The 13,786-nt window shown below is 50.5% G+C and overlaps 1 protein-coding gene across 1 annotated transcript in view; it reads right to left on the bottom strand.

The window, feature by feature from the left end:
* Positions 1 to 374: 374 nt before the first annotated feature.
* Positions 375 to 13,786, bottom strand: part of CDH23 (cadherin related 23) — a 357,372-nt gene continuing 343,960 nt past the window's right edge. The window contains exons 42-57 of the mRNA XM_044660245.1: positions 13,436 to 13,613; positions 12,508 to 12,719; positions 11,521 to 11,712; positions 9,652 to 9,765; positions 8,975 to 9,104; positions 8,615 to 8,872; positions 8,013 to 8,174; positions 5,426 to 5,682; positions 4,642 to 4,739; positions 4,157 to 4,277; positions 3,721 to 3,800; positions 3,287 to 3,327; positions 2,994 to 3,054; positions 2,407 to 2,536; positions 1,972 to 2,094; positions 375 to 701 (exon numbers count right to left, since the gene is read on the bottom strand). Of these exons, the coding sequence (XP_044516180.1) occupies positions 375 to 701; positions 1,972 to 2,094; positions 2,407 to 2,536; positions 2,994 to 3,054; positions 3,287 to 3,327; positions 3,721 to 3,800; positions 4,157 to 4,277; positions 4,642 to 4,739; positions 5,426 to 5,682; positions 8,013 to 8,174; positions 8,615 to 8,872; positions 8,975 to 9,104; positions 9,652 to 9,765; positions 11,521 to 11,712; positions 12,508 to 12,719; positions 13,436 to 13,613 (2,484 nt within the window). The remainder of the gene's footprint in view (positions 702 to 1,971; positions 2,095 to 2,406; positions 2,537 to 2,993; positions 3,055 to 3,286; positions 3,328 to 3,720; positions 3,801 to 4,156; positions 4,278 to 4,641; positions 4,740 to 5,425; positions 5,683 to 8,012; positions 8,175 to 8,614; positions 8,873 to 8,974; positions 9,105 to 9,651; positions 9,766 to 11,520; positions 11,713 to 12,507; positions 12,720 to 13,435; positions 13,614 to 13,786) is intronic.

The following is a 13,786-nucleotide window of genomic DNA, read 5'->3' on the forward strand; positions in this document are numbered from 1 at the left end:
CTCCCCCAGAGGGGTGGCTAGAGCCCGAGCTGGCCCCGAGCGGTGTTGGGGGAGGGGCGGCAGAAGCCTGGAGCTTCTTGTCCTTGTCCCTGTCCTCACAGACCTTGTTTCAAACCTCGGGCCCCGGGAGTCAAGGCCAGGCTCCCCGATGTCCTCCGGAGAGGCTAATAGATCTGTTTGATTTTCTTAAAAAAATAACAAATTTTATGAATGTAAAGATCAGATGCCGAATGAGCGTCTGGTAAAAGTCAGGAGTCTGGAGAGGTGGGTCCGGCCCGGAGCTTGCTCCAGGCCCCCTGAGCCCAAGCCCGCCCCCCGGCCCCTCGCCCCAAGACTGGGAGAAGGGGTGCCTCCCGCAGCGAGCGCGCGTGCAGTCATAGCTCGGTGATCTCCAGCGGGCTCTCCATGATCACCTCCCGCATCTTGTGCATGGGGGTGGATTTGGCGGACTCGGTGCGGGCGTTGCGCTCGCTGTAGGCCCCGGCCTCGGCCGTCAGCGTCTCCAGGGACCGGCCCAGGACCTTCTGATCGTCCTCCGGGAGGCTGTTGAGGTCGGCGGCCAGGAGGGTGCCGGTGCTCCCGTGCACCACGTGGATGCCGTCCGGCCCCTTGAGCTCGATGGGCTGCTTGTGGCGGAAGCGGAGGCTGCCCTGGCCCAGGCTCCGATCGGCCACCTCGTCTTCCAGCTCCGTCTGGATCAGCTGCAAGAGGCAGGCCGGCCGTTAGTTTTCCTCAAACCCTTACCTTCATTTGGGATCCACCCTGCGGGGCGCTTCCAGGCACGAGAGCCCTCGGCGAGGCCGCTGGAGTTAGAAGACTGGCCCAGGGTCACACCGCCAGGAAGTGTCCGAGGCCACGTTAAAACGAGGACCTCCCCACGCCAAGCCCGGCTCGCCGTCCTCCGGGCCATCCGGCTGCCCCCTGTCGTGGCACGATGGCTCGGGGCCTCCGGAAGCCATTCTGGGCGCCAGCAAACACAGCGGGGTCTGGCGGGGCGCCCCGGCCCAGCCCGCACCCCCTTCCCCGTCCTTCCCCCATTTCCCTTCACTGAAAGAACAGAGTTAGCCGCAGGCAGCCCCGGGCAGGAAGGACAGGCCTGGGGGGGAGAAGAGCGAAGGAGACACACGGCATCCCCACGCTGGGGCACCACACGCAGCCTCCCTGCCCGCCGGGCTACCTCTGAGATGGAGGAATGGCAAGACGTGGCTTTTTGCATCATACGTTGGGCAAACAGTTTTTTGAGGCGCAGGTAATCCTCCAAGACCACCTTCAGCAGCGAGCCCTGAGAGAGGGAACAGCATGGAGGCCCGGCACTGCCCCCGGGGAGGAGAGGCGCCTAACGGAGGCCCCAGGACGAGAGGCCGCTCTGGCCCTCCTCGCTCGCCCCACTGACGGCGAGGTTCCTGCGGGGGGCGGGAGGCCTGCCCGAGGCCCCTCATCCCCTCAGAAGGAGGTCCTGGCCTCCGTCTAGCCGGAGCCTGGGTTTATCCCCATCAGGGGCCAAAGCGGGACGAGGGCTTGTTAAAGAGAGATCCCCGGCTGGATTGGAGCTCAGAGGCCACTAGTGTTGGAGGCCCTCCATCACGCCTAGGGCGCAGTGGGAAGGGCCGAGCCAGGGCTAGCCAGAACATCAAGGCATGCCCAGAGGTGGGAGCCGCAGGAGAAACCCCTCGTGAAAGTAAGGGAAGGGGATGGAGGGGACAGGAGGAGCAGGAGGGGATGGGATGCTCTTTCTAGAATAGTTTTGATTATATTCGGGTGGGAGGCAGGAATTTACAAGATTCCAAGGGCTTAGAATGCCTTATTCTAGCCTATTCATAGGTTCTTTCTGTGACTTGAGCCACAGATCGATCCCGGGGCTGGGAGCTGGCCAAGAGAAGATGAGGTGACCTCCTCTCCCTAGACGGGCACCCCACTTCCCAGGGAGGCTGGGCCCTCAAAGACCAGGGGAACGGGCCCAAAGAAGCTCACCTTAATGGGCCCCTCCCGAATGATCTGGCCCAGCTTGGCGATGTTGTCATACTCCTGGATGGCAGCCCGCAGGTAGCGGTCATCCTCTGGCTTAACAGCTGATGGTTCTCTCCCAAATGTCCCCTGAGGATGAGGTGGAGTTAAAAGGGAGCAAAGACAGAGCAAAGTCCCTTTGAAGATGATTAGGCTTAGCTCAAACATCCTCACTTATTGCACCAGAGATTGTCCCAGTCCCTTAGGCATTTGGCCAAGCATGTGGGCAGAAGTGACCAAGGGAGTTGATGACTGAATTCTCAAAGGCCAGGAGAACCTCTTGGAGTGGGTCCTGGGAGCAGAGGCCCTCTGGGACTGGGGCCTGTTCTGGATCTCGGTAGAGGTGGCAAGGCTGAGGGGTCCTAGGAAGGGACAGCAGGTCAGAGAGGGTCAAGGACTCACATGCGTGCGGGCAGGGCTGTTCCACAGGTCTGTGATCTCACTGAGGTTCTCGGGCAGGTCATCTTCATGCTCGGCCTGGGCAGCTAACTCTAGGTTCCGGCAGAATGGGTCCAGCCACACAGGGTTAGCCCTGCAGGGAGGGTACACAGAGCTGGCTCTGGGCCACACAAGACCGGACCCTGTTAGCCTTGCCCACCCAGCCTTAGGAGCTAACTTATTAGGGAAGCCTTCCTGAAGAAGGTGAGGCTTGAATCTCCCAGGATGGGAGAATGACAGGTTCCAGTGGCGTTCTAAGGAGCTCTGGGTTCCTTTTAGCTCACTCAGCCATAAGCCTGTCATTCTCCCTGGCTCTTTGGGCTTCTCATGGAACTTTTTCAGGAGGGGTTGGAAAGAAGCAAAGAGGTCCTTTAGGATTTGCTTTCAAGTCCATGGTTCGGTTGTGGGGATGGCTGCTCCTTGCCATTACAGCCAGGATTGTAGCCCTGAGAGGGCGACAAGAAGGTCTGTTTGGCTCTTGAATGCAGCTCTGACCCTGGTGATGCCAGTGGTGGCTCCTTCCCTCCCCCACCACACGTAGACACACTCACCCATCAAAGGAGTACTTGTTGGTATTGGGCATGTCCATGATGTCTATAAAGCCTCGGTTCCCTGGTAGAAGAAGGGAATGGGAGGGGGGGGGATTGGAGAGTCCATTCAGGAGGTATAGGGGTCATAGCACACCTTCCATGGGGATATAAGTTTGGGATCTCCAAGTCCCCAAGGGATGATGGGGAAGAAGACGACATTTCATTGCCCACAGGCCCTTCAGGGATAGACGGACTTTGGTTTCTCTCTTTCATTCTGGCCTCTCAAGACCAGAAAGCCTGTGGCAACCACTCACCTGTGGAGCCAGCCACAATGGCTTTGAGTTTCCTCTTGTGTCTGGGGAGAAGCAGAGAAAGTATGACTAAGGAGAGAGGCCTGGAGCCAAGATAAGGATGGTGAGGGAGATTGGAGTTGGGGTATGAATGGACTTTCTCTTGATCTGCCTCCAAGTCAAGCCAGCCACAGGCTGAAAGACCCAAAAGGAAACAGACCTGAAATCCCAAGTGAGTCTTCAAAGGGTGCTTTTCAGGTCATGGAGTGGAATGGACCCATAGATCAAGTACATCATTCAAGGCTGGGCTGGGGTCTGGGTCCTGGGTGCCATGGAGTGCCCAGCCTGAGTGGGGCCCTGAGGCAACATCAAATGGTATCTAAAGAGTTGGGTTGATGGGAATAGGAGAGGAGGGAGAAGGGTTCTGTTGGAGAGGATGAGGGAGTCATGCCACTTACACAGTCCTGTAGTACCAGTTCATGAGAATGAAGAGCATGGCAGCCAGGAAGAGAAGGATGGCCAGAATGATAATTGCCATCTGGAAGAGGAACCCATAGGGGAGCTTCCAGGAGGTTGCACCTAGTGAGGCCCTCCTATTCCTGGGGTAAACAGGAGTGCCCCATGGAGCTCTCCCCAGAGTATTCTGATGTGGGGCCATAGCTTCTGCTCATGGTGAAGGGTCCAGGTCTTGGATGATGCATCTCAGGATGGGTGCTACTCACTGGGGATTGGAGCACCCACATCTTTAAGCCATCTCTACTATGGAGGAAAGTATAGGCCACTGGACAGTTACCCAAATGCCACGGGAAAAATCTGACCTCCTATGGAAAACCTCTAACCCTCTTGGCATTTTCTCCCCCAGCCCCAGGGACTCATTGTTCCTTGCTCTTATACCTGCAAGTTTGACATGTCCTCAGGAAGCCGGGGAGTGATGGCAGGCTGGACATCCAGCACATTATAGTTTCGGAAGAGGTTCCTCAACTGCTCCTTGTTTTCATCAATCATTTGGATTACCCTAGAAAGGGAAGAGGGGAGACAGAGCTCCTGGTATCCTCTCTCGCCCTTCTAGCTAAGAGGCTATTTGTTAGAAGGCAGGCCCATTCCCAGAACCTGGAACATTTTCCTTGCTCCTCTATCTGTTCTCAAAATGGATTTAAATCCTGCCTTCTTCAGGAAGCCTTCCTGGGTTAAACCAATCAGCCCTTAAGTATATTGTACAGTTGTTGTTAGTGCTTCTTTGTAGACATCTCTTCCTTTAGGATAGTAACTGCCCAAGAGAAGTGATGGTGCCTCAAGAGGGTTTTTGCATCCCTCTGTATCCCTTCCCTCCTCCCTTCCCAGAGTGCTCAGCTCATGAGATGGACTGACTCCCCACTCACCGATCTACATCCAAGATTCGATTGGTGTCTCTATTCACCACGTGAATGAGTAGCTCCGTCTGGGCAAAATTTACCCGGCCTCTCTGGTCCACGTGGAACTGGGGTAGGAGAGGAAAGGGGGCATGAAAACTGCACCTTTGGGCAGGGGGCACAAGCAAGAAAGCCAATTTCCGATCTTCTGGAGCTCTCTTCTCAACCCACTCCCTTCTTCCCTGTGTTCCCCATTCCCTTCTTTTTCCTCCTTAATCACAATAATAATAGCATTTATATTATGCTTTGAGGTTTGCTACACAGCTTTACAAATTTTATCTCATTCTGTCCTCATGATAACCCTGAGAAGTAAGTGCTATAATTATCATCCCCATTGTACTGATAAGGAAACTGAGGCTAGAAGTGTCCGGAGCCACCCAGCTAGTAAGAATCTGAGGCAAGATTTGAACTTAATCCAGCATTCTATTCACTGGTGCACCTCACTATCTCCTCTCCTCTGCCTTCTGCTTTCATGTCTTCTTCCCTGTCCTGTGGGCAGCAGCAGCTTTGAGAGGGCAGGATGGTCCTGGGCCCTTTAGGAGCTGCACAGAAATGGTTTCAGCCTCAAAATAATGTGCCCTGGGATTCTGACTTCCTTGGTCCCCAGCCTGATTTTACTTGGTCCCCTTGGCTCTGCAACACCCAGTGCTTTCGCACTCCTGATTAGGTCCCATTTCCCTCTGGCCTTGATTCCATTTCCCAGCATTTCTCTGCTTCTGGTCCTTCTCCCTCCTCCAGCCCATGACCTCCGTACTTGAACATCATCACTGTTGACAATGGCACCAGTGATGTTGGAAAGCAGGCGGATGAACTCTTCCTCAAAGCCTCGCACCCGGTCAGGGATCTCATTGATAATAATCTTGACCCTCTGGTCATCACGCAAGATATAGATGCCCACAATGGCAGTATCATTGTGACCAGCCAGGTCCAGAGCTATGATGTCCACCACAAAATAGCCAGGACTGTAGACCATGAAGAGGTCAAATGTTCTCAGGATTCCATCAACGCTTCCTGAGTGAGAAAAGAGGAAAAGAAGGTGTTGAAAACCAGGGAGCATGGGAGCAGCTATGCAGTTCAGTGGATGGAGAGCCAGGCCTAGATACAGGAGGTGCTGAGTTCAAATATGACCTTAGACACTAGCAATATGACCTTGGGCAAGTCACTTAACCCCCATTGCCTAGTCCTTATCATTCTTCTATTTTAGAACCAATATACAATACTGATACTGAGATGGAAGGTAAAGGTTAAAAAGAAAGAATGCAAACAGGAAGTGTCTGAAGCTAGATTTGAACCCAGGATCTCTCATTTCCAGGTCTGGCTCTCTACTGAGCCCCATAGTGTATATTTATTTAATGTCTATAAATAGAAAAGTGAGAGAGAGATGAAAGATGGGGAAGAGAGGGTGAGGAGGAAAGAGTAGGAGGAAGGGGGAAAGGGAGGGAGGGAGGGAGAGAGAGAGAGAGAGAGAGAGAGAGAGAGAGAGAGGGAGAGAGAGAGAGAGAGAGAGAGAGAGAGAGAGAGAGAGAGAGAGAGAGAGAGAGAGAGAGAGAGAGAGAGAGAGAGAGTTCCCCTGCTTTACAGGGATAAAATATTTGGTCCAGATATATAAATGGCCGATCCTAGAGTTAATGGGACAAAGTAGATTGTTACTGAACTGTTACAAGTCTGGCAAAGAATCCCCAAACTCAGATATTTCTAGTTTAAAAGCATGAAGCCAGGCTCTGATCGAACACAGGGAAAGGCACTTTCCTTCCATTTCCTGGGTTTAGAAAGAAAGAGGTGGAGTGAATTGCTTGGAAAGAGAAAGCCACACCACAGTGAAAACACGAGCTGATCTCTTCCTAGGATCCCAAAGCTGGAAGCTAAGGAAATGTCCACTTTTAGGGAATAGCTAAATAAATTATGGCATAGGAATATAGTTGGATATTATTAAGCCATAAGAAATGATGAATAGAGCTTCAGAGGAAATTGAGAAGACTTTCATGAACTGATGCAGGGTGATCTGAGGAGAACTCGGAGAAGAAATGATACAATGTGATCAATATTAAAAAGAAAAACAAATTTGAAAGCCTTTAGAGTTCTGATCATCACCATGGCAAACCACTGATGAAACATACCACTTCCTTCTTGCCAAAGAGGTGATGGACTTAAAATGACGACACTGGTGAACATAGCCAATATGGAAACATTTTCTTAGACTATATTGCTCACTGGGGTCTTATTTTTAATTTTAAAAATTGCTCAGTTTAGGGAGAATGATGGGAGGGAGATATAATAAATGTTTGTCCAAAAATATAATAAAGTGTGCGCTGGAAGAAAATTCCCCACAAGGAGACTGGAGGGGGCAAAACCCACCGGGCAGCTCCTATAGGTCCTCTGGCTGAGGAGATGAAGGACTACTCAGGTGCCTTACTTTCCCTCTCCCCCTGGTGGCTAACATGTACACACTCAGGATGTGGTCACACTCTTGTACATTCCTGCCCATCTTCCCCACCCAGACACAAACACCTACATGTACAATATGGTTTCTTAGAACACAAGCATAAATAAATTCATAATCCAATTATTTATTTTGTAGTACTCCAAATAACATGTGCTCAAATGCACAGGGAGAAAGATTGGGTTTGGAATCAAGAAAGATCTGGGTCTGAATCTCACCTCGCCACCCTTACTAGCTGCTGTGGCTGTAGGAAGACCACTGGACTTTTCTGACTCTGTTTCCTCATCTGTAAAATGGGTATAGTAATACCTATGGCACCTGCTTCACAAATATACTTTATATACTGCATATATTATCTCAGTAGGTTGGCTTAAGATCAGAGGCAGCTAGATGCTTTGTGGATTGAGAGCAAGGGCTAGAGATGGGAGGTCCTGGGTTCAAATGTGGCCTCAGACACTTCCTAGCTGTGTGAACCTGGGCAAGTCACTTAACCCCCATTGCCTAGTCCTTATTGCTCTTCTGTCTTTGAAACAATATACAGTATTGATTCTGAGATGGAAGGTAAGGGTTTAAAAAAAAAAAGAATGGGTGAAGATCTAGTGAGACAATGATGTGATATGATTTGCAAATCTCAAATGTTATACAAATGTCAGTTATGCATTCAGGGAGAGACATACATGTACCTCTACACGCATGCATATTTAGATATGCCTACTTCCCACTCCCTGGAAAACTATGGAGTGATTCACCTCCCCTCCTTTTTCCATTCTCAGTTAAGACCTCCTGCCTGTGGGGCTCTGGGTGAGAAGCCTGGAGTCCGCCAGGAGGAAGTTCTCTTCCTTGAGATGTGTCTGGAGCCCTCCCTTCCTCCCCCCTGCACTTAGGACGGCTTGGCTCTTACCCATGGTAAAGACCTGGCCCACATCTTCTGAGTCATTGGAGTGCTCTCGGAAGTAATGGATGGCCAGGATGCTGTAGAACACCAGGCTGTTATTGCCAATGTCGTCATCTGTAGCCAACACCTGGATGAGTTCTGATCCCACCTTAGCATCAGTGGCCACCCCTGCGGGAAACAGTCAGTGAGTTGGGAAGGACTGAAGGGGTTTCAGTGTTCTCTGATCCCGTTTTCCCCATCTCCCTTCACTACTCCCATGCCTCTTCTTTCCTCTTGGACCCTCAAATCCTGGCTGAGTCACTGTCATGGCCAACAATGGCTAGTTCCATGACGGATTCCTCATAGGACATATCGTAGGTGAACCTCAAGGACAAGACTCCCTGGATACTTAGCTCATGGATTCTCTCTTTAGGGACTCCCTGGCCAGCCAGAGATGGGACGTTTCATCATCATCCCAATCCCTACACTTAGGAGTTGGGATTTGGACTTTGGACGATGGGAAAACCCAGTCTTAGTCCTTCTGGAGAAAAGTAGTTGAGATGGGGACCCTCTTCACTTCTTCCCCTCCCCCTTAGCCCAGGGCCCCCAGAGCACCCAAGCTGGGTCACCTGCAGTATACTCAGACTTCGTGAAGCGTGGAGGCTGGTCGTTGATGTCCTCTATGACAATTCGCACCTCTTGGAGTGTCAGATCGGTCAGGAGGTCAAGGGCCTGGGAGGCCCCCGGACCACGGGGCAGTGTCCAGCTCCGGTTGCTCGAGGCCTTGACGATAATGGAGAAGAGAGCCTCTCGTTCACGGTCCAGATCGCGTACTACCAAGAGTCTCCCATCTTTCTTCAGCAGGAAGTTCTCTTCTTCGTTGCCAGCTGGGGGGAGGGAGGTTGTGGGATGAGATTCAATGAGGGAAGGAGGGCGACCAAGGCTCTACCTCAAGCTAAATCCAGCCCCAGACCTGCTTCCCTCCTTACCTGCAATGAAATAGTAGACAATAGCATTGGGGCCCTCATCTGCATCCACAGCTCCTGTAATATTGCCCACGAGGGTGCCAGGCTGGGAGTGCTCAGGCACAGAGAGTAGCTGGTACTGGGGGCTGCCTTTCTGCAGGACCAGGAGAGCAGTCACAGGTGTTAGGGATGGGCCAGTGGCCAGACATCCCTGTGCTGGGAGTGGACAGAGCCCCCTGGGAAGGACAGTGGGTCAGATGCTGGGAGGGACATAGGGAGAAACAGCTTTCTGCACAAAAGGGCTGGACCGCGAGAACACGGTGACTCTCGTTGCTGATTCGGATACAGGATGGAGTCATTAGTCCTCAGAAAGGGAGGTAAGAGAAGGGAATACACCAAATAGGCACATGTGTGTGAATGGATCCACACAGACACACTAATACATACATGACATTCAAATGTACATGCATAGGACTTACAGACATGCTGGGACAGATTACAAACCCAGTGATGACACACTGGAGAGGGGAAGGGAGCATCGAGGAGGCAGGAGGTGGGGAGTACTACTCTGCTCAGAGCACTGCTGCAGGGGACAGTGGGAGGATTCTGGCTGGAGAATCCCAGGACAGCTTCCTGCCGCCCAACCTGAGGCCCACTTGAACGCAGGGGGAAGGGATGTGGGAAGAAAGCTGTGGGCTCACTGGAGGTCTCACGAAGATGGGTTCATTGTCATCAATGTCATCCAGGACCACCAGGAGGGGTTGCATGGTCTCGTAGGGCACTGGTTGGCCCAGGTCGCTGGCCACCAGGATCAGCTGAAGGGAGGAACTGAGGTTAGCGAGAGGCCTCCTGCATTCCCTAGACAACTAAAAAGTCCTGAGGTGGAGCTGGGGAGAATGGAGGGAATCTTAGAACTAGGGAGGGACAACTTCCTATCAAGTATAACTCAGGGATCAAGGGAGGTGCATGTGCACCAATGGAAATGCTCTGTGTCTGTGGGAAGGGCAGAGTTGGTGAGAACTTGGGAGAAGAAAGACCCTTTTCTTGCTTCTGGCTTCAAGACAAGGACCCTCTTCAGGGAGACATTCCTGGAGAGAGACTAGACTTTGGGAAGCGGCAGACGTGGAGCTGAGATATCGCACTCCCAATAGGAGAGTCTCTAATCTTATCCCAGGGGAAATCCCCCCAAATCTCTAGTGAGGCAGGTTGGAAATCAGGCCTATCTGGAGGGGCCAGCTCCTCTCCATGCCTGCTGCTTCTCAGAGTCTTCTCTCTCTCCAGCAGCGTCTCCCTGAAGAGGACCTGGAACGGCACGTGTCCTCTCTTAGAACCAGAAGCAAGCTTGAATTTAGGGTTCTATTGCTGAAGGTTCTGGATGAAATTGTACGGGATGAGGTGATCAGGGAGTGGTGCTGTCCAGCTGGATAGCCCTAGTCCAACATTTCCCAACTCACTGGGCTGCAGAATGCTTTTGGACTTGAACTATACTGATGGCTCTCTGAATTATACCCTGAACAATGATCTAGAAATGACCCTGGGGAGGGAGGGGGAGAATTAATACTCCTGAGATAAAGGGAGCATGCGGAAACTTTTAAAGCAAAATAGAGAAACTGAAGCCTCCTGTAAGCTAGGAGAAATTAGTTCCCATGTATTCATTCGTGTAGCTATTTATTTCCAGGGGCAGAGATGTCATTGGTTGGGCACCCTCCCCACCTCCTGCCATTGCTGAGTAGCTGTGGCCAAAAAAGTCCCAGCATCTCCTAGCTAATCTTCTCATGATGTCCTTGACTGGGCTGGCCCTTTGAGGGCAGACAAGGGCTCATCCATCACTGGCACAGCCATTAAGAGCTCAGGGTTCTCAACTTGGCACAGCAAGGCCAAGCAAGGAGGACTTGCAAGAAGGGTACTGAAGCAGTTTCATTTTTTTTAAACCTTTACCTTTTGTTTAATATCAGTTCTAAGACAGAAGAGTGGCAAGGGCTAGGCAACTGGGGTTCAGTGACTTGCCCAGGGTCACAAAGCTAGGAATCGTCTGAGGCCAAGTTTGAACCTAGATCTTCCTGATTTCAGGCTTGGCTCTCTCTATTCACTGTGCTGCCCCATGTTATTTCAAGTTGATTATGTCTGAGGGTGAAGGGACCCATATTTCTAGAACTGAAATATTCTCCTGGAGCTCCTTTTTACATATCTCAGGCCATTAGGGTTCCATAGAACCTGTGGTTGGGATGTGCTGTCCTAGGTGGTAGAAAGACCAAAGATGGCTTCCCTTATCCATGATTCCCATCCTACACACACCTCCAAAGAAAAATGGCAACTGAATATTTTGCTCAGTGCCCTCAGGGGTAGCACCACTAGGGCCTAGATCTATGATTTCATTGGTATTGGGAACTTTCAGGTGAGGAAACTCTCTACCAAGGCTGGCTAGTACCTTTTCTGTAATTTTAGCATTACCAACAGTACTTGAGAGGGTAAGTGGTTTGCTAAGATTCGTGTAGTCAGTTTGTTTCAGAGACCCAGAGGAATCGAACAGTGGTCTTGATGGCCATTAGTAACATTTGGGGGACCCTTACACTGTACAGAGGCTGCTGCTCTCTGTCGAGACGTTTGGCAGTTTGGATAAGTCCACTGATGGGATCAATCGTGAAATATTCCCAGTCTCGGTTCCCCGTTGTCTTCAGGAAACTGTAGCGAACAGCCCCGTTGAGCCCTTCGTCCTGATCTGTGGCGTAGACCTCATAAACATTTGACCGTAGAGGGATTTCCTACAAGAGCACAGGAAGTTTTGCCAATTCTTTCTCAGATTATTTGAATCTTCTGGAATCCTCGCAGAGGATCCTAATTCCTAGAAGGGAGTCTTGGGTGGGAGGAGTTGTTTGAAGGATCTTTGGGCCACCTTGTGTCTGTGCTTGGGAATCGACCCTCTTCCTCTACATTCTAGGGGGAATAACCAACCTCTACTCTGCCCCAGAGTACAGGAACTATGTCCCTACCCCTTCCCCACCATCTTCTGAGACCAACATAGATTTGGTAAGTTTTGGCAAAGATAGCAATTTAGTGAGGCTGCTGAGACTTGAAAAATCCACAAGGAATCTTATTGTCATTTGTTTGAGTGTCTCATGGTCTTCTATGGAAGCCTGTGATGAGTTTCACCTTAGAATCCTCCAGAATCTATAAGATTTCTGTTTGATTTAATAGCTGTTATTGTTCTGATATCTCAGAGGTGAGGAAGTGCCCATTAAACCATCTTTCCTTGATTCTGGAAAGGGGAGCTTGATTCTACCAGAGGACAGTTTTGTTGGGAGTAGAGATGAGAACATGCCCAGCCCCTGTCCTGAACGGTAACTTGCAATTTTGGTGCCTAGGAAAAATAACAAGCTGGGGTAGGCAGAGTACTCGCAAACAAATTTTGTAAATTCATGATGTGAAAATAATCTAAGAAGTAATTAAGACAAATGTTGTCGAGAAGGGGAAATTAATTACCAGTAATTATACTTTGTGCCCTCCAGGAAATCCCCTTGCTCTAGGTCTGAGGTAGGGCTGGGGGACACATGGCGTACCTCTAAGATGTGGAGGATGGTTCCATTGGGTGGACGGACAAAGACTGGTCGATTGTCGTTGACGTCAATGACTTCCACATAGAGCATAGTGGTGCCCCAGAGTGGGGGCTGCCCACCATCTGTAGCTACCACTGTTAGGTTGAACCTCTCGTAAGACTGCAGTGGCCGCCGGGTTGTTACCAGACCCGAATCTTTGTCGACTTGGAATGCCTCTGTTAGGGAAGAGGGTTGTTTTAGGAACTGTCTCATCATCACTTACAGAATCTCAAAGATGAAAGGAAACAGCCCACACATGCATAATAGACTTGTCTAATACATATCTGACATGATTGTTTAGATTTTGTTTGAAGAGCTCCAGTAATGAAGTGCCCAACAGCTCCCAAGGCAGCCCATTCTACTTTTGGACAACTAATTATTAGAAAGCTATTTTTTCCATCAATTTGAAACCTCCCTCTGTGACTTCAACCCATTGCTTCCAGTTCTGCTTTGTGGGGGTCAAATAGAACAAGACTAATTACTTTTCCATATGACAAGTTCTTTAAATACTCAAAGCCAATTATCGTGATCCCTCTGAGTCATCTCTCCTCCCAGCTCATACTCTTTCCCCTAGCTCCACTGGGCCATCTCAGTGGAGGAGCTGCCATTCACCCTATTTCCTTTTGAATCTATATCACCCATTCTCTGGGCCTTTTAACCATGACCTGTTGTTTTGGTAACATGTATACGATATCATATTTCTTACTTAAATCCCAAGGCATGCTGGCTGATGTTCCCTACTAAGGAAGCTGAAGCTGAATGAGGAAGGTATCCAACTGATGGTCACCTAAGAATGGAGTGGTGGACTAGCCTGGTCTCCTGGTGGGATGGGCCACAGCTTCAATAGTCTTTTCCTAATTTTTCTTCAAGCCTCCTTGATAAGGTCACTCACCAACGCCAGGGCCTTCAATGGAATAAGCCAGTTCTCCATTCTCCCCTTCATCCTGGTCAGTGGCCATCATGGTGATGACCGAAGTGCCTGCAGGCTCATTCTCATAAACACTGGTGCTATACTGGGGCTTGGAGAACTCAGGCCGGCAGTCATTGACATCCAGTACTTGTATCACCACCTGGTGTTTAGGGGCAGATGATGGGCACAAAAGTTATTCCCTCAATTTCCCTATAGATGAAAGATAAAATGTCATGATCCTTTGGGTATTTGGAGAAAACCTTCGAGCCATCCTCAGATGAAGAAGGGGACACCAATGAGGTCGTCTGGGTAGGGTTCTAGTCTTTGTTTATG

Source organism: Gracilinanus agilis, chromosome 2, assembly GCF_016433145.1.
Source record: "Gracilinanus agilis isolate LMUSP501 chromosome 2, AgileGrace, whole genome shotgun sequence".
NCBI lineage: Eukaryota > Metazoa > Chordata > Mammalia > Didelphimorphia > Didelphidae > Gracilinanus > Gracilinanus agilis.